This window comes from Hipposideros armiger, unplaced genomic scaffold (genome assembly GCF_001890085.2).
Source record: "Hipposideros armiger isolate ML-2016 unplaced genomic scaffold, ASM189008v1 scaffold_167, whole genome shotgun sequence".
Taxonomy (NCBI): Eukaryota; Metazoa; Chordata; class Mammalia; order Chiroptera; family Hipposideridae; genus Hipposideros; species Hipposideros armiger.
Window position 1 is genome coordinate 2,482,448 of NW_017731517.1, and position 20,747 is coordinate 2,503,194.

A 20,747-nucleotide genomic window follows, 5' to 3' on the forward strand; every position below is an offset into this window, starting at 1 on the left:
TTTGCCGTAAAAAAAGATAAAATCACAACAATTAAAGAGGACATTAAAAAGGACTTCATAAAATTTAAAAGACCTAATTGCGAAATACAAACTATTCGAGTACATTTAAAATGTGTGTAGATTCATGGCAATACTGAGCAAATAACTGAGCTTACTTTGTGATTATACCTAAGTCCTTATCTCGTTCTGCGCAAAACGTGGCTTCACCTCTGGGCGCCAAAGAGGCCCCTCGGCCTCCTTGTCTCCTCTCATGTAGTTGGTTCAGAATAAGAAACCAGCGAACTCTTGGGGTAAAAATCATTGTCATCTGGAAGAAACGTTAACTGTTTTCAGATGACCACTATTTTCTCTACTGTTGAAAGACCCACATTAGTGCCATTTCAAATGGTAACAAAAAGCAAAAATCCCAAAAGGGTTTTTGGTTTTTGTTGTTTTTTTTTACTCAAAAACATTCCCTCACTTATGTAGGCCTTTCGTAAAAGTGAAGTGGTGTAACAGTGAACTTTCAAAAAGCAGGTTAGGACATTTCGGCTCAGGGAAGGTTTCAGAAGGAACGTTCTACTTTCAGAGAGCGGGAAAAACCTGTATTTTATCTCTTTTTACAGCAAGATTGCATTATAGCCAATTAAGGAGTAAAAATGTTTGCGGCCAAAATGTTTGCAACAAAGATGTCTGTGGCAAAAAATACCGGACAGGAAAGCAGCTGCCTCCTGCGGCACCCTGGCCAGGACCAGCAAACCGTATCCCACAGGCCCCACGCCTGTTTTTGTTAATCAAATTTCACTGGAAACAAGCCATGCCCATTCGCTTGTATATGGTCTCTGGCTGCTTTTGTGCACGATGGCAGAAGTGAGATCTGTGACAGACAGATCTGGATGGCTGGCAAAACCTAAAATATTTACTACCTGGCCATTTACTATCTGCCTAGAGCTACAGTAATCAAAGGAGGAAGAAGATACCTGCCCTCCTGCTCCATGGAGCTAGACAAGGACAAACTTGACCAGCTGGAGAAGTGACCTGGGTATGGCAGGCGAACCAAACTAACTGAAAAAATGAAAGACCTTAACTCCCGGACCCCAAATATGCAGAACCCCTGGGACTCGGAAATTTGGACGATGTGAAATCTGACAGAGATGTCACAGTAGCTCCCCAAAATGCCAGTTCCTTTCCTGCAGCCAAAAGCACCCACAGACCAGACTTCTGCACCCACAAGTTACCATCACAGGACAGAGTTTGTGGTAGGCTCTGTGCCTGACTTTCATCAGATTTTATTTAGATTTCCTCAGGCCCTGAGCACACATTCCTTTCGGGGTTGAGTGTTTTAAAAGTCTGGCCAAGGCCAGCTGCAGGGTTGGATGGCCTGATCTGTAAGGTAACTCACAGGTGAAAATCCTTTCCTCCTCCCCAAACCGAATAATGAGCAGGCCTTAGGTTAGCCAAACAGAGACAAGTAGGCTTTCTAAGAATCACAGATGTCGAGACATTCTTTTCTGTAAGGAAGATATTTTAGCATAATTTTCTTCTTAATGAATAGGAGACAAAAAAACAACACGTCACAGAGGACAGAGATAGATGTGCAACACACATGCTGCCCAGCCCGAGCTGCCGTCTCACCCCGCACAGGCCCAATGGAGTTGCTCAGAGCATAGCGCAGGATTTTCTCCTCCTGGTTGTACAGGACAAACACACTGTCCACCGAGAGCTGCTGGGTGCTGGGCAGAGCCGACCTGGAGTCGTCGTGGACACACTCCTGGAAGGTGATAGTCTGGCGCCACTGGTAGGTGTGGATGTTTGAAGGGGCAGCGCCATCCCGCTCAGGCTGTGTCACAGTGTACTCCCGGGTGGAGGAGGACGTGATCACTGGGGTGGGAGAGGGCAGCAGGGAGACAAAGGAGACAGCGTAAGGATACAAGATGCTTCACCGAGGGCTTTGAAACCATCAGCAGTATCCCCTGCAACACAGTGCTACCAGGGGAGAGAGCAGATAGACGGAGAAGGTCAATAAGACCATTTATTGCTATGCTACCTAGATTTCCCATACTATTATTGGTAGTATTTGCATCACTAATATTTGTTGCTTTTTCTCATCAAGTGCTTCTCTATAAATTCCTAAGCTACCCAGAATCAACCCAGAGATTAAGGTCTGGTGGAAAGAGGACACGCCTGGAAGGAGATACACCTGAACTCTCACCTCGCACCATCACGCATAACCTGTGTGTACACAGGTTGGTCACTAATTTCTTTAGCCTCAGTTTCTTTTAGAGCATGGGTTGGGGTGAGGATGAGGTAATGTATGTAAAATTTCTGGAACTGAGCAGGCTAATACTGTTATTAAGATCAATTACCACTTATGGAGCATTTACCACGTGACTAGCACAGTGCTGACTGCTTTATAAAAATTATCTCATTTCGGATTCAATCAATAGTGGTTCTTATGTATAATCCTAGATTAAACTGTTCTCTAATATAAAAAAAATAAATGAGTTTCAGTAGTCAATTTCTGACGAATTACTAAGTGCTATGAGCAAACCTCAACAGAAAAGAAAGTCTTCCCCAATCAAGAGACCCTGCTTTTCACCCCTACCATGAAACTCTCAACTTCCCATTAAAAAAAAGTATAAAAGAGTCTTTTTATGTGTGTGCTCTGCTGTAGTTCAAAATAAAGCCAGAGGATAAATAAAAGATTAGTGTAAGCTGCCTCTTTTCCAGCTCCCACGTGCTGGGCTGCCAGAAACGCCATCTGGTTGCCGGCTGACCACAGACTGGGGTCCTGCTGCTCATCCCACCTCTTAGTCACCCACTCTCGTCCCCTCAGGAGAGCTAACTGAGCCACAAAGCCTTGGTAATTAGTGCAACCTTTCTAGATGGCAATTTAATAACAGCCTTGAAAAGGTTCTTATTGTTTGACTCAGCACTCTGTTTCTAGGAACTGAGTCTTAGAAAAGAATCAGAAATTTGGTCAAAATTTATAATGAAGATAGTCATTTCAACTCATTTTGAAAGGGAAAACTGGAACTAACCCAAGCTTTAGAAAATAGAATGGTTTAAATTAACAGCCGTACAATAGAATCATACAGTGTTTTCAAAACCTACTTAATAAAACCATAAGATATTCATGATTCACCATTAACTGGAAAAGTGAAGCTATAATAATGTGGCATGATTACAATTTTATTTAAATAGACTATATACCTCACTGTAGATTATGTAATAGTATTGCATCAATGTTAAATTTCCTGAGTTTGATCATTGGACTGAGTCCATGTAAGAAAATATTCTTATTTGAGAAAACATATGAAGTATTTAGGGATAAACAATTATAACATCTACAACTTACTTGCAAAAAACCATATATATGTATGCATGAGCGAGAGAGAGAATGATAAAGTAAATGTGGCAAAATGTTAACTGGTGCAGCTGAGTAAATGGTATGTGGAAATTGTGCTATTCTCAACTTTTCTGTAAATTTGAAATTATTTAAAATAAAAAGTTAAAATCTCCATGTAGATGTATATATAGTATGATAAAATTATATTACCTTATTTTGAAATTATATAGTATGTTAAGATGTTTATGCTGGGGTATTATATATATTGGTATATGTATGTTGGGATATTTTATACATATGCTAGGGGAAGGCTGAAAAAAATATATTTAGATTTACTGATAAGGATGTCCTAGTTTTACAACTCTATGCTTATTTTCTTTTTGCACTAAATTCCCTACAGGGATTGTGTACTGTCTGTAATTAGGGGGAAAGGTGATTTTAGTAAGGTAACGGCCCCGTGTATCTCCCTCTCCGAAGCCCAGGAGACTGCACCAGCTTGGGCTGTCCCCTCACCATCGCGGGAGTAGTGGTAGAGCTCCGTGTAGGGCTCGATGTGCACCGAGGAGCCAACCGGGATATGCGGCACGCGGCCCTCTAGCTCCGTGTCGATAGTCAGGTGTCCATGCTCGTCGATACCACTGAACCGCTGCTTGATGACCAGCTTACCCGGGTGTCCCACGAAGGTCACCTCGGCCTGGCGGGTGAACTCACCCCCTGGAAAGCAAGGTCAGCCTGTCACTTTGCCATCAGGGAAGCCACCCTCATGCCCTCCCTAGGCTCACAGGGCTGGTCATCAAGGGGGGGTGCTTCAGTTTGCTTGGTAGAAATGGGGCTGATGACACTAAGGACAGAGCTGGGGTATCCATGTGGCCCAGCCGAGTCATGCACAAGAAGTTCCTTCCCAGCCACAACCCAGCATTGAGATGACCTGGTCCAAGGGTTGTGCTGAAAAAGTAGGGGACCACGGTTTGATGCTCAACTGTGCTAGGTACTGGTCAGGTGAACTTAACCCCACTAAGCCTCCAATTCCTGATGATGAAAAGGGGATGAGGTCAAGTACACTAAACAGTGCTCTGCCAGGTGTCAAGTGCTCCGAGATGTCAGCTCAGGCCTGGTCGAGTTGGGTAAGTTGTTTAAGGCAAACAATCACCAGTACCAGAAACCATACCAGGAGCACGCAGAAGGGGGTTGGCTCAGTAACGCTCCTGGGTCTGTTCAGGGAAAAGTCCGCCCGCCTCTTCCAGCTTCTCCCCCTTTCCATAGGAGCATCCTCCAACTAAGGCAGAGGCTGGTGTGCTACAGCCCCAGGGCTAAATCCCCTTGAGCTAAGAATGGTCTTGACATTTTTAAATGTTTTTTTCTTTTAATCAAAAGAATAATATCTCATGATATGTGAAAAGAACATGACATTTAAATGTCAGTGCTGTTAATAAAGTTTTATTGGAACACAGTCATGCTCATTCCTTTGCATATCACCTATGGTTGCTTTCTCGCTACAATGACAGAGTTCAGTAGTTGCAACAGAGATCCTATAGCCTGAAATATTTAGGCAAAGCCTAAAATATTTACTGTCTGGCCCTTTGCAGTAGAGTTGACAGCTTCTGCTTTATGGTACCCCAGTTCCAGGCAGATAGCCAGCTGACAACACATCCTGGGGCAACTAAGAAAGACCACTTTACAATAGTAACAAAGATTTGCTGTTGCAGAGAGTTTGTAAAGGCCCCCTTAGCACCCCCACCCCAAGTTGGTGTACGTTAGAAAGTATTACCAAGTTCGATTAACTCTCATACAAAGCAACACCTTATAAAAAGCTGTGCAGGGCAGGAGTAGGGTCTGTGGGCCTTACTGCAAAGCTCAACTATGTCTACATAGGAATGAGCATAAAGGTGCTTATAACACTCAGGATATATGTGCCTGAGGGATAGGGAGAAAAAACATTTGGCCATAAATTAGATATCTGACAGGTGGTTTCACTCCTCTTCAAAAATGTAGCCTCTCCTTTCTTAAAATGGCCACACTTCAATGAGTTACTATCTACACTCTGTAACTTTTGGAGGGTTGCGGTGGAAAGCCTAGAGACCCTGCTTTCAGGGGTGTTTCTATAGTCCAGCTGTGGCCGAGGCTCCAGTGAGGCTGGGCGTTGGGGAGAAGGCAGGCGTAGGTCTTCACGGGTAGTGGCCAAGTACCTATGCCCCAGACAAGAGGTTCCAGGTCCTGATAGTGGCCAGAGATGAAGGACACAGGCTCTTCCACCTGAATTGTCCCCCGGAAAGGGCCTCCAGCATGCACAGGTGCGCAGAGCCTGGGAGAGGCCGTCACTACACTTGGGGAACGTCCCCCCAGCCATCTGCCCGCATGTGCGCTAAAGGCTGAGCTCTCCCTGACAGGGAGCTCCAAGGAACTCAGGTCCTAAGAGTCGTGAGGATTATGTTTATTGGATTATGTTTAAAATCATGATTATAATTTACCAGCTGAATTTACCAGCTAGAAATGACAGGTTCCTTTTCTGCAAGCAGATGCTAAGGAAGTGTTAAATATTAGTTTCAGATTGGTTTGGAAGGGTAGGCAGGCTAGGGAACCTGTGAGCCCCACACTTTGGGTGGTGAGGATATAAACGATGACATCATTCACTCTGCAAGAGACTTCACAATCCCCACCACAAAATCACTCCCTGACCCAAATGCAATTCTAGACACTCTTAATTACTATATATTACTGAAAAAATATTGATAATTTTACCACAACTTCTTATTTCCGGGGCCACAGAGTACTTATCAAGAAGTTGTTTGTGGACACGGAGTTCCCTTCCCATTCACCCCCAGGCCCCACTGTGTGCCCACTGGTTTTACTGTCTGCTGTAAATACCTGTGATGCTGAACCCGTTCTTGAATCCATCTTGCTCCACTGCAAACATCCATCCAATGATGCCTCCCACAGGGGCCAGCGGGAGCAGGGAGTACCCGACGGTCTCAGGGATGGTGCTGATGGCTGTGTAGGAGCGCCCGTGGTTCATTACCACGTATGAGTGAAGGTCGGTGTTCTCAAACACGACGGGGAGCGGGCTGTTCCCCACATAGATCCTTCCTTTCACCTTGCCATTAACTCGCTGCGGGGAACCTGAGCATGAAACAAAGGAAGAAGCCAGGCTTTCACAAAAGAAAAATGTCTGATAGGACCTGCACCTATGAAGCAAAGAGGCAAACTGGCACTGGGGTAAAGGGCTTTGGGATCAGTGGGTCATTCTTCCAACAAGACCGTACCCGCCCATGCCTGTCTGTGAGCCTGAGAAGCTCCAGGTCCTGCTCTCTCTCCCCCATGACGACTGGTGACAGACAGCAAGAAAGGGGATGCCATGGGAGCTGTGTGTGATGGAGGAACTTAGGGGCAAGTAAAATGATCTCAGGGGAAGAACAGTATTACGACATCTAGATCTAGAATTAGGTGACCATAAAATCAGTCACTTTGGAGAGTATGAGGGACAGAATTAGTCATTTCACTGGACGGCAGGGCTGGACTGGGTGGTTCTGGGAATCTGAGCCTTTGGTTGCCTGACCTATAGCATCTTAATAAGCATCTCTGGCCGAAATAGTCCTATGACCCAGGTTAGGACCGCCAGTCTGAGTCCTGGCACTTCAAGCAACCCAAGCCAGCGCACGTGGGCATGGCGGACAGAACATCATGGCCACACAAACATGCCCTCTGACCCAGGCCCCAGGTGGGCTGGGTGTGTGTTGATTGTTCCTTTCAGACAACTGGGGAGGACGTGAGACCTGCTGTGGCAAATTTGAAATCTTTCTTCATAAATTGACAAACAGTATAGGTAGGATATCATTTTCATTTTCAAAATTACATTAATAATAAATGTTCGCATATACCTAGAGGGAAATATCTGTAGAGATGTACGCAAAACTGCTCACAGGGGTTAACTCAGGGCAATATGGTGAACTTTCATTTTTCTATATTATATATGTCTATAATGTTTGAATATTTATAACTTGCATATATTTATTATTGTTTAATCAGGAAAAGATCTAAATAGATTAAGTTGTTCTTGTATTCAAATAAGAAAACTGAAGGCTACCATATGACCTGTATCACACAGTGCTTAAAGAATAAGAGTTCATTGTGGATTTTCAGCAATTTCAACTCCTAGGTATACACCCCAAAAAATAGAAAACATCCCACAAAAACTTGTACATGAATGTTCTTAACAGCATTATTCATAATAGCCAAAATAGGAACCACCCAAATGTCCATCAATTGATGGATACATGAAATGTGGTATATTCGTGCAATGGAATATTATTTAGCCAGAAAAAAGGACTGAGGCACTGATACATGAATCTTGAAAACATTATGCTGAGTGAGAAGCCCAACACAAAAGGTCACAAATTGTATGATTCCGTTTACATGAAATGTACAGAACAGAAAATCCCATGTTGACAGAAAACAGATGAGTTGCTGCCAGGGGCTAGGGGACTTGGGGAAACTGAGCATGTCTGCTAATGGACGTGGAATTTCTTTCTGGAGTGACGAAAATGTTCTACTTAGAGATGACAGTTGCACAACTTAGTGAATACACTAAAAATCACCCAATTGTCTTCTTTAAACAAGTGTGTTAATTATATCCTTAAATAAACTGAAGGAAGAGCTAAATAAATCACTGTGGACTGTTCATGTTTGATGTAGATTAAATTCTATCAGTTACTGACTGTACATGTCTTCTTTTCTATCCAGGTTAGAAATTACTAGGGACAGGCTTTCACACCCAACTCCCTCCCTTAGTTTCAGCACAGTTTTCTGAGCACAGAGTTGCCACTAAAGTTGTTGAATAACCTTAGACAGACAGACTTGTAACTGGGCGTCGTCCCCCACATTCTGAAGACCTTTTGCTGTGTTCAGGATGCCGAGTTGCTAACAGGGCAGCCGGCAAGCCAAAGCCACATGACATACCAAGTATTTCTGCACACATATTGTGTCATGATACTGAAGAATGCTATGAAATTGAAAGACTAATATAGAAAAAATGTATTCCCAAACAATTACAAAAATGCACAAGAAAGCCAAGTTAAGGAAACCAAACAATTTTTTCCAACCCAATATTGAGCAAGAAAAATGTTCCAAAAGTACCAAGAATCCAACAAATATTTAGACTATGAAACTCTTACGGGGCATGTATATAATATCAAAGTGTGGGGCCAGACAGTTTATCATATCTGAGCTTGCTGCCAGACACACTGCTCAGTATTTCCAGCTCTGATATGTGGCACGGGAAGAGCTAATGAGGTTGCTCTTTGAGAATAAGCTTTTGTGGGGATTTTGGAAGCATCTCCCAGGGTTTGGACAGTATAAAAGCCAAGCCTAAAACAAAGAAGCATAGGCATACCACCCCTGGGTGGTGGGAGTTAGAGGAAAACACATTTATAGAAGTGAAATTAACATGATAAGTATACAAATTTTCTTCCATTGCCAAAGTAAATATTTAACAAAACTCACTTTATCTAATTGTGACCTAGAAGAAAACTTTTTTTTTTTTACAGAGCAAATTAAAATAATTGATTTGACTATAGATTCCAGGGAACCTGGAAAACAGGACACATTCTTCCAACTGAGTTTCATTTAGTCAAATTTTGCAAAGCAATAGAGGTTCCTCACTAAACACCAGAAAAATGACCAGTGACAAGTGAGGTGACTTGGCATCTGAAGGGACAAATAGTATGGTAGGGCTTTTGTTGCTTTTGTTTCCATTCAAGTTTATGGCCCCAGGCTCCCCTAGGGCTCACTCTGAGTAAACTGTTATCCGGACCCCCGAGACTTTGGCAGAGAAGATTCTTCTGACCATCTGAGAGCATTGAGACTGCTTGGTGCTTTGGGGAGCAGAGCTCAGAAGTGATGTCACCCTACAGCTGAATCCATTTTGGAATTAGCCCCACAATGGGTCGAGTGCTCTGGAATTAGCTATGGCGCACCCCATATGCTCCACCATCACCATGCTATGATTTCAGGGGCATGAGGAAAGGAAAACCCAAGGGGATGGGGGACTCGAACAGATGTCACTCAGTATATACTTTGGTCTACGCCAGCCCACCATGGACCTGCTGTGAGCAATGCCAACTAAGAGGCTTGAAAGAAACCAAGGAAAATGAGAGGCATCAACAATTCCTGGTCCAGGCTGCATAATGTCATCACTTTCGCCTTTGTCCTGTGCTACAGGCAGTTGTGAAGATGGGCTCCCAGTGGCAGTCATTTCTGAGATAGAGAAATGGCACAGGAAAGAAAGAGACCTCCCCTAGGAACTCCCATTTGAAGTATGAGAAAGAATGAGAGATTCAATAGCTTCGCCCCAGTAGACACAACATCGACCTTTAGAGATCTGGGTAGAGGCAACCTTTGGACACAAGCACCGAAACAGAAACTCCACCAGTCCTCCTTCCCCAACGAATCGAACATAAAAAAGCAGAGTACCTTCAGCAACACATTGCCTGCCGTTCCCCGTGTAGCCGGCGACGCAGCTGCAGCAGAAGCCGGTGGCGAAGTCCCTGCATTCTGCATGCACGGAGCACTGGTGTCTGCTGTTGGCACACGTAGGGCGGGAATCCGTGTTGTAGCTGAAAACTGCTCAGAGAAAACATAGTGCATAGTGAGCGTGTCTCTGAGCTCTGGACTGGGAGCTGGCCCACAGAGCGCCCAGCCCTGCAGAATGAATTCACATCTGCTGGGGTGGGTCAGGGACTGGAGACAGCATGGGGGCTCCAAGACTCAAACCACCATGGAAAATGGGGCTAACAGGGGTTTGAGAATCACAGAGGTGAATTATTTAAAAATGCTATAATCCAGTGTCCTCAGGATCACTGCATCAATATGGCATTATGCCATCTAATATCAATCTTAATATGGTGTCCATTCAATTCAGTCAGAAAGATCAGCTTACATTTGGGGGGGAACCTTAAATTTTTTTTTTACTGTTTTTTATTGTGGTAAAATATATATGACATAAAATTTGCCGTTTCAATAACCTAAAATATTTTTTAAAATTTTCGCCCCACTCTTCTCCACAGAGGATGACTCAGAAGCTCTTATACTCAAAAGCTGATTAGAAATAATTCCTCAGTCAATCCTGGTCTAAAAGCCTTTGGCCCAAGAAACAAACAAAAAAATTCTGCCTATTTCAAATTTCTACCTCCCAGGTTCAATTTATTAAAATTGGGAACTAACTCATTACACTTAATAATCCGGAGAAAATTAATTTGGAATGAAGCTCAAAAGCACAAGAGGGGATAAACTTGTAGAGGGGACAGTTATCCAATGTATAATTGGTAGGAATGAAGATAAAAGTAAAGTTTAACCCAGGAAGATTCAATGAGTCCCACATGCTCAGAAGGGAATTGCCAGTATGTAGAAAGATGGCGTTTGGAGCTAGAAACGCTTGGACCCGGAACTGGAGTCATGTGACCTTCACTACTGATTGCTTCAGCTCCAGCTGCGGGCCCAGCTCCCAGTGGGTCCCCATGGCCTGTGTACCTGGGGGTGACTACTCAAATAACACCAGGAATGCACTGCTGGTTACGGAAGGCTGATCTTTCTAATAAAAAACAGTGAAATAAATGGGATAGAGGGACAGAAAAACATCTGTTTTAGACACATGGGTTCAAAGCTAGGCTTTCAGTACTGCCTAGTTGTTGGGGCTAGGTACAATCTCATTTCAACGTGATGACTTCACAAAGGAGAGTTTCAGAGACATATAGATAGGGTGAAAGCTTAAAACTCAATATATGCAAGTAAACATACTCAACATATCTGAAGAGATCCCTCTGAAACCTAGTTCCAAGAGCAGAGTGCCATACACTAAGAGATGTCAGCATCACCCGAGGAAATCTCAGGTGCAGTGTGGGCAGGGGGAGACCCGAGACATGGACCCACAACCTCGTCATGCCACCACAGGGCAACGTCTCTATTTCTGTGCCTTAGAAGTAAGTAAGCACACCACCCCTGTGCCCCAGATCTTGTCCATGCTTCTTTGGGATACTCAAGAAGAATAAACATGTATGACTATTGTTAGGAAACAAATCAAAACAAGTAAGGAGAAATAAAAATGAGTGAATATGTGGAATGGAGTAGATTTTTCTGAGGGCCTTATCATAACTTCAAAGTAGAAAGAGTAGAGTCATAGTAAACATCATTTCAAGGTTGGACCATCCCATTTATATGAATCTCAGTGGAGTATATGTCAACCTGAAGAGCAAAAATTAATAAACACAGGGGCTGTCAGGTGGCTCAGTTGGTTAGAGCATGTCCTCTGAGCAACAAGTTTGTTAGTTCAATTCCCACAGGGGCCATTGAACTGCGCCCTCCACAATTACTGGGTTGTCGAAAAAGTCATGATGCATTTTTGCAACGAAAAACATAGAAAAAATACATCATGACTTTTCCGACAACTCAATAGATTGAAGACAATGACTAGAGCTGAGCTCCACTGAACTGCTGATGGGCGGCCAGATGGCTCAGTTGGTTAGAGCGTGTGCTCTTAACAAGGTTGCTGGTTCAACTCCTGCATGGGATGGTGGGCCGCGCCCCCTGCAACTAGATTGAAAATGGCAACTGGACTTGGAGCTGAGCTGCACCCTCCACAACTAAGACTGAAGGACAACAACTTGACTTGGAACTGATGGGTCCTGGAAAAAACACATTGTTCCCCAATAAAGTTTAAAAAAAATTAATGAACACAGTTTAGTTTGAATGTCTTTTACAAGACAAATCAAAGCATGATGGGGTTCAAATGGTTTCCCCTCAAAATATAGCAAAAATCTGATATACACGTAATATGGTTGACTACAAGATATTATACTTTAAAACTACATTTAAAAAGAGGGTCTACTTATCTGGTATTTCTAAATCTTCACAAACCAACTCTGAAACTGACAGGAACTGGGAGGAAAAATAATCAACCATTCTCATTCCAAAACCAAGAGTAAATAAATGTCAAAAATAAATGCATCAACGGCCAAAGGAACTTCTAAAATGTTTTTTCAGGTGGATGAATATATTTCTGATCTCAGAAGTTGCAAATAAGAAAATCTGCCTTGCAAAATAATTCCAAAACCACTTTTCTCTTTAAAACAGACAAAAGGAATAATAGGATACTTGAAAGAGGACACGCTCAACAGTCTCTATAACCATAGCCCTAATCCCAAAAGATCACTAGAGCCTTTGAAGCCATGGGGGCCTGTCAAGCTCTACAGCTGTGAGCTCTCGCCCTACTTCCCACGCTCTCGTCCTCACAAGCCACCATAGAATGTACACAGCAGACACCCCTCCAGCACTTGTCCTCTGTCTGGAAACCCAAGTGTCCAAGAATGTACCAACTGCAACTTCAACCACCTTACCAACTTCTGTTTCCTCAACTTCATCCACGTCTATGACCTGCGGCTGCTGCTGGGGGAACCTCTCCACGGGCAACTGGAAAGACCTGGTCCTCTCGGTTGAAGGTCCAGCAGGTCTCTCAGTGACCAGGCGGCGGGGGGAGAGGACTCTGCGCATGTTGTATGTGCCAGTGTCTCCTCTTCTCGGAGCCTCATAGGGGAAGGTTGTGGTGCCCACATCCTCCGGGCCCAGACTTGTCACCGAGTCATAATCTTCATCGTCATACTCTTCTCCATCGTCCGGTCTGAGGTTCACATCCGAGGACACCACACCACTGACTGTGGCTGGACTCCCAATCTCAAACACCCAGATACCCTGCTGCCCAGAGTTGCTACTCCTAAAAGAAAGGACAGACTTTTTGGAAATAAGCCAGCAGCCCACCAAGAGCCCCCACTAACCAAGCAGAAGTGTCCCTATGAAACCCAGTACCTGCTTCTGCCTCCCACTAGGCTAGAAAATGGGAGGGCAGATGACATCATGTCTGGTCATCAGAGAGTTAAGGCCATCCAGGGCTATTTGGTGAGGCTATGTCCAAAAGGACAGACTAACAAAGGTTTACCCTCTGCCATTGGAGAGGTGCACTCCAGGGACACTTGCCAGGCCTTAAAATGCTGCTTATACTAATTGCTGGTCATATGCCCGGACAGATGAGCAACCTGTTAACTGGAGTCATTCATTGTTTCCATTACTCTCTTTCCATGGCATGGTGTGATATAAGAAATATACACAGTTGACCCTTGAATAATGTGAGGGTTAGGGGTACCAAACCCCACACCATGAAAAATCCATGTATAACTTTTGATTCCCCCAAAACTTAACTACTAATAACCTACTATTGACCTTACCTATAAGAGAAACAGCTGATTAACACAAATTTTATATGTTATATGTATTAGATATTGTATTCTTACAATAAAATAAGCTGGAGAAAAGAAAATGTTAAGAAAAATCATAAGGAAGAAAAAAATACAGTTACAGTGTTCATTGAAAAAAATCCACTTATAATTGGACCTGCATAGTTGAAACCCATGTTGTTCAAGGGTCAACTGTATTTGGTCTTGTCTCCGGTCCTGGCACACAGATAAAATCTGCATAATCTCTAGAGTGTTGAGTGTCTTTTTGTATACTAATGAGGTGACTAGTGACTGGGGACTCTAGAGAGCTTCAGGATGGGGGTTGGTCACTAGAAAGACCAAGGCATGATTAGAGGGTTGGAATTTTCAGCCCCACGCATGGATGTCCAGGGAGGGGAGGGGTTGGAGACTGAGTTAATCACCAGTGGCCAGTGTTATAATCTACCTTGCCTATGTAATAAAAACCTCTGAAGGATGAGGTTGGGAGAGCGTGAGGTGTGAGGAGGGTAGTACAGCCAAAGAGGGCATGGAAGCTCCGTGTCCCCTCCCCTCCCTCGTCTTGCCCTGCGCATCTCTTCTATTTGACTGTTTCTGAGTTGTGTCTTTATAATAAACTGGTAACAGTAAGTAAAGTGCTTTCCTGAGTTCTGTGACCTGTTCTAGCAAATTACCAAATCTAAGCGGTGGGGGAAGCTTGCAAACTGCCTTATGACTAGACTTATGACTGGAGTCTGAAGTGGGTGCGTCTTGTGGGACTGAGCCCCTCACCTGTGGGGTCTGTGCTAACTCCAGGCAGTTAATGCCAGAATCGAATTGAATTGTAGGACCACTGGTTGGAGTCTGGAGTGTGGGAGAATTTGTTGGTGTGGGGAGAAAAAACCCCCACATATTTGGTGTCAGAAGTGTGAGCAAAAACAGTACAGACTTGGTTTATTAGAAATCCCAGCTCTATGAGCTGTGAAATCTTGGACAATCCTGGTTTACCTTTTTACGCTCAAAGGGTATAGTGAAATACAGATGAAATTCAGACTCTAAAGGCATCTTATAATTATAAAACACAGTAGAAAATCCCTAATCTGTACTTCTTGCTGCCCCATTTTTACTGGTCCTATCAGATTACACAGTGGAAAGAAGGGACATACATTACTCGGTGGAGAACACTGAGCAAAAAATTGGGGTGGGATGAGGAAGAGGAATCAATAAAGTCCAACAGAAATAGGACGTCCAGTCAAAGTAAAGGCCTCACGTAAAGTCAGGTGGAGTGCAGGAACTGGCTTGCACTGGCTCATGAGAGCTGGCTGTTAAATTTTAGGAACTTTGCAAACAAGTTAGTAAACACAGTCATTGTAAAAAATTAAATTATATAAACTTACAATTAATAAGTTATATTTTGAAAAAGGCAATAAAAACTCAAAACTCATTCCGTCTAAATTATGTTACTATTATCTATGTTCTTGAAGTTATTTAAGGCTATTGCATGTGTGGTGAGAATACTATATGAAACTATTCCAGGATAACTCCACTTAACTCCATCTTTTCTCAGCTCCACATTGAACGACATGACATGAACAGCTGGAGTATGTACACCACGGACATAAGCAAATGCTGTAAATGAGGGCTCCCCCAACCCCTGTAAAGCCAGTTGTTTGTATCTATTATACCAGCCCACCATTAAGTAAAGGGCAGAGGAGCTTTAGAATCAATTTGACAATATGAAATTGGGGTGTGGGGGGGGTGTTTTTATATTTTAAAGAATAATGGGAAAGAAAGGATTTTAATTTTTGAAAAAGCAGTCTGAGCTTTCCTTCTTTTTGCCAAATTATACAAAATAGCCCAAGAGGGCACTGTTTCTGTTGTAAGAATTTCCTGCTTCGTTAATGTAGGGGGAAAAGGGTTTTCTTAGCCTTTGGATCATGGCAAGCGATGGGTTTAAATAATTATTTCTAACCTTATACTCATAGTGGAGACGGTAGAAACTGTTTCCCATCAGGAGTATATCTAAAAAGTAAGATACCTGTTCATTCTAAGAGTGTGTTCCCTTGAGTTCATCAGAAAAATACACTATATAATATAAAGACTATATATACAAAATTTAAATCTGTGGGAACATTTTTAGGTAATGTTCTGTAATGCCCATTATATTATCCTTAGTAAAATAATAAAGTGATAATCTTATTAAGGGGAGACTCTACTGAAGAACAAAGAAGCATACTTGGCCAAATTTCCAATTGATTCTCTGTCATTAGCAAATATATTAAAAGCTCCGTCGGTCTTCCATACGAGTCCCACTTGACCTTGACTGAACGCAACCACTGCGGGAACCTGGTTCTCATCCTTCTTTGAGAATGTTGTCGTGAACTGCAGACCATCTTCAGGATAAAGGAAAATGGCGTAGGAGCTGGAGTCAGAGGAGGCCAGAACAGCCTGGAATGTGTTTCTCTGTGAAGATGAATGAAAATTCAGTTACTCAGGAAAATATCTACAGATCTTAAAATGTGCTATTCACCAGATTATATATAAAAAATATAGAGAAGGCAGTATTCTCGACTTATTCTAAAAGAAGTACTTTTGTAGCAAGGACCAAGTATTCCAGGATAACTCCACTTAAATATCTCTAAATATGTCAACATGCAATTTTCTAATTAATTAATGAAAACCTTCTGCATAACTGTGGTCCTAAGGTTAACCAAAAATGATAGACAGTACCTCCAGACAGTGGCCTAAATCTCATATAACTTAGCAAATTCTGACCCTTAAAATTTGTTTCCATGGCCATTACACATATTCAACCACACCCATCATTAGGCATATATTTACTGAGTCTAGCCACTATTCAGTAAGAAGGAGCATGAGCTGTGGGAGAAAACAGCTCTGGATCCAAACCCTCACTCGTCCTTGGAGTGTGACCTTGGGCACGTTACTTAAGCCCTCTAAGCCTTGGTTTCTGCATCAGATGCAGATAAAACCACCTACTTCATAGAAATGGTAGGAGGACGACATGCGGTAACATTGTCCAGGCACAGAGAAAGTATTGTTTAAATGTTAGTGCCTTTCCTGTGTGCCAAGCATTGCCCTGAGCACGTGGATATGAAGAGTAAAAAGACATGGTGCCTGCACTTGAGAAGTTACACTCTAGATGGGAAGACTGAATGTGAACAACACATCGCAAACCCGGGGAAAAGATTCTGTAACAGAGTTGTGTGCAAGAGTATAGGAGCCACAGGACATGCCGGACACTGGGCGCAGGGGAGGCTGGCTGAATCTGAAAGAATAAGCAGTCTATCCCAAGGGCAAGACACTGCAGGTAAGAACCGCAACAATTGCAATGATCAGGGAATTGCAAACTACTGGGTGCAGCCGCTGCTGGGTGTAAAGAGAAGTAAAGGTCAGAGGACATCAGACCCCAGAGGCAGGTGTGGGCTCTACATGGGGGGCTGGATATTTATCATGCAGGGAAAAGCGGCACACCCTGGGAAAATTTAAGGCTTTAAGCAGTTTTCAAGTACAGCACTCAGGCAGATACAGGAGACAGATACAGGTGACAAAGCAAAATGTGTCATGTAGGCCCACAACAGACTTTTCCAAAGTGTGTTCTGTGGGATATAATGTGTCTTATTTGGGAGGGGAAAAGGGGGTGACCAAAAGGCTGGCGGGGGGCTGCCAAGCTGAACAAAATTAAGCAGGTTTCTTTACTACAGGACTTTTCAGAGTGAGCCACCAAGAGGGAACAATAGTTTTAGCATTTCCCAAACTAATTTCTTCAGGGGACGCCTTTTTCTCAAGGACTATCTTGTAGGACTAGTGTTCCAAGATACACACTTTGGGAACTACCGGGTTGGAACATCCTCCATTTAAATAGAGTGTTTGGGGAGCTTTCGAGTTTCTCCCTACCCTGTAATCCTATGAAAATTAAATAGTGGTGGAGCAAAATTATTTTTCCAAGGAGAAATTGAGGCATGTCTTAAAGCGTCCCTTCAGGTATACAGAAGGCTTCTTGACCTACTCAGATATCCCCTCCTTCAAGGGCAAGTCCAACCTGAGCACACCTACAGCCCTACCTGACCTCTGTGCTACAGAGATGCCCACCGTTGTATTATGATTGAACTTGTGTTCTGAACCATTCACATAGTGCATGTGGATTTTGTCTACCCAACTAGAGTGCAGGCCTTATCTTTATTTCTTTATATCCATCAGGACTACTGTTATTTTAACCAATCACTTCATATTAATAACATCTCTATTTAACTAGAAACTACTTCTTCCTATCCGACCCAAAGTGAGAGCATCTAAGGAATGGAGTTTATCAACCCTGTTTTTGCCGTGTAGCAATCTTCTCAGAATCTAGCTTTCTCTCATCTAATTATCATTGAAATATAGATTTATGGCCTTGTAGATAAGGCACCGGAAGGTTTGGACCTGCAATAACCAGCCTACTAGATTTTGCTTTGATGTCCTGTCTTTATGAATGACATAGCATGATGTACATCAGACCAGCACAAATCAGACCAAACAGCACCAAACCAACCCGTGAGACTCTCTGCACTGGTACCTGGGTGAGTGCTCACCTTGCCTTCCTGGGCAGGGTCCTCGTTGGGTCCTTGGTAGGGGGCCACCGATTCCCAGGTGACAACCACCACACTACTGGGCCGGAAAGAGACTTCTGGGAACCCTCTCTGGACATACTCTGCTGCCAGCTGAGTGACAGAGGGAGAAAGGTCCTCTCGATAATAAACCTTCCCGAGGCCATCTGTCGTGTCCAAGTCTGCCAGGAAAGGTGCCACTGCCCCGAAAGTTGGAGGGAAGAGCCCAGGATGAGCTTCTTCAGCTGGGGGTTCACTCATCGCAATGAGGCCATTCGTGGTGACCTGTGCAAAATCAAGCAGAGTTAAAAGGCGTGCAGAAACGACGTCTTCCTCAGAGGGACTGAGCACCTACTCACAGAACGCTGTCACAGGTGCCCACAGTATGTCAAATAGAGCAGAATCAAAGAAAGACATGACCCTGAGTGGTAGAACTCAGCATTTTTTCCCTGGGCAGATGGTTTGGTGGAAGGAACACGGGGCAAGAAACATAGGCCCTGAGTCTGGCATATACCAGTCCCCGGACCTCAGGCAAGTGTCTTAAACTTGGAGTCTCAGGCTTCCCTTAGGTGCGTGCTTGGGATCCTGCAAAGCTTCACTCAACATAAGTTATTATTAAAGCCTTCATTAATTCACTCAACAAGCTGAGTAACCCTTCCAGCAGGGCCGTGCTAAGTGCTGTGTGTCCACTGGGTAGTACCCAGTCTCTGCCTTCAATGAATCCGCAACCCAGAAAGACATGGGGAAGGACTGACACAGACAGATGGTGAGACAATACGTAAACGATAATGTCAAGAAGAGAATCTGGATGGGGCATTATGGTATCGTTATTTTGAATAGTTTAATGCCTGAGAATAATAACTAACTTTCATTGAAGGTTTACCATGTTCCAGGCATCTTATTAACATCTAATCCTCAGAAGAACCCCCTAAGACTAGACTATGATCCACATTTTTCTGATGGAAAAAATGAAGTAACTGAATCAATTTGTCCAAAGTTACCGGTAAGTGGCAACATTGAGATTTGAACCCAGGGAGCTCGACTCCACAGTTGGCTCTTCTAATCTCTATGTGCACAGTTCTCTTGAAATCCGTTATAACTGCCTGTAAAAAGCTATCACTGCTCTTATCCAGCTCAAACCCACACTCCTTGGGAAATGGGAAAGGGACAAACAGTGCCATGGTGGTGGGGGCACTTGGCCTCCTGCAAAGCCACAGATAATGAGGCTTTGACCCCGCTCACTTTCTCGTTCCTGCACTGATGACATAGAACCCACTCCAGCAATCTTTTTACTTCAAGAATCTGTGAATTAAAAAAAATAAATCCCTAATCAAATGGGAGAGATTTTGCAAATGGCACCCCAGTTTGCACTTTAAGAGGCTGGGGGTTGGAAAAACACCCATGAAAAATGGGACTCCTGATTGTCCATGCGTTGATTTGCAGGCCTGTGGGTTTTCCAGGTCACTTACTTCCCTCCCTCCTTCTCCCACAGCCTTATCATTCAGTCACTTCAGACCTTCGTTACTGGAGGAGAGGTGGGGGGTAGACAAAAAGGAGAGGAACTTAAGACCAAACCCTTGCAATGTGCCAAGAACCATGTAAAAAGCTCCAACATGATGGAGCTGATTGAACAAGTTTTGGGAGCAGACTTAGCAAAACCTCCCTTTTTACCAAACTTCATGGGCTCTGAGATTTTTAGGGGACAGACTTGCCATCATCACTTGCACCAGCAATGATTTTCTAGAACACACTGATGATTTTCTAGAATATGCTGACAGGCTGCAGAGAAGGGGGTCCGGGAAGGAATCCACCCAGCTGGGCCTCACCCCCATCCAAACACCTCCCAGAACAAACATCCCGAGGTTTATAGGTTGGGAGTGTGGAAAACGGCTCACTTTCTTAAGCCACCAGAAGTTGGCAGTTACCAGCTGCTCTTGGGGAGTAACATGCAGAGGCCACATATGGATAACTTAGTTTGAAAAAGGGGTTTTCCAGTGAAATTTCAGTCAGTTTAACTACTTTGAAAAGGCCCCCAGTGTCTTTTATTATTTAGAACCTGGGCGCAGGAATGTTCCTATTTTCACAAGGAATCAAGTTTTCAGACCAGTATCACCAAGCTCTGCAGACGCTTTGGACAAAGACCAGATAACCCTCAATAGTATCAGTTTTGGAAAATGATTTTTCCGCCAGTTTTTCTGCACATGCAGCTCAATTGTCTGTGATCATGAAGAAAGACGACATCACAGATAAATGTCACACACAGAACATCCAGAAGTTTCATTTGATTCTTAGCTTTAAACTTCCCCCCCAGTAAGCTTTTTTTTTCTTCAGATATACCAATTAGTGTCAGGCCTGACAGACAGTATTCCCTTATATTTTGGTGCCAGTCTCCTTTGACAAATCTGTCAAGCACGTGATGATCCTACTAGCTTGTTCCTTTTCTCCGTTTTTTTTTTTTTTAAGATTTTTATTGGGGAATTGGGGGATAGGAACAACGCTGGGGAATTGGGGGAAGGGGAACAGACAAGTTGCTGTCCTTTTGTTCTTCAGTCTAGTTGTGGAGGA

General features: G+C 43.5%; 1 protein-coding gene across 1 annotated transcript in view; it reads right to left on the reverse strand.

Moving 5' to 3' along the window:
• The window catches only part of NID1 (nidogen 1), a 73,556-nt gene that overhangs the window by 38,503 nt on the left and 14,306 nt on the right, over window positions 1-20,747 (reverse strand). The window contains exons 2-8 of the mRNA XM_019651833.1: window positions 18,168-18,467; window positions 15,815-16,041; window positions 12,712-13,085; window positions 9,794-9,943; window positions 6,194-6,445; window positions 3,842-4,042; window positions 1,615-1,860 (exon numbers count right to left, since the gene is read on the reverse strand). Coding sequence (XP_019507378.1) covers window positions 1,615-1,860; window positions 3,842-4,042; window positions 6,194-6,445; window positions 9,794-9,943; window positions 12,712-13,085; window positions 15,815-16,041; window positions 18,168-18,467 — 1,750 coding nt within the window. The remainder of the gene's footprint in view (window positions 1-1,614; window positions 1,861-3,841; window positions 4,043-6,193; window positions 6,446-9,793; window positions 9,944-12,711; window positions 13,086-15,814; window positions 16,042-18,167; window positions 18,468-20,747) is intronic.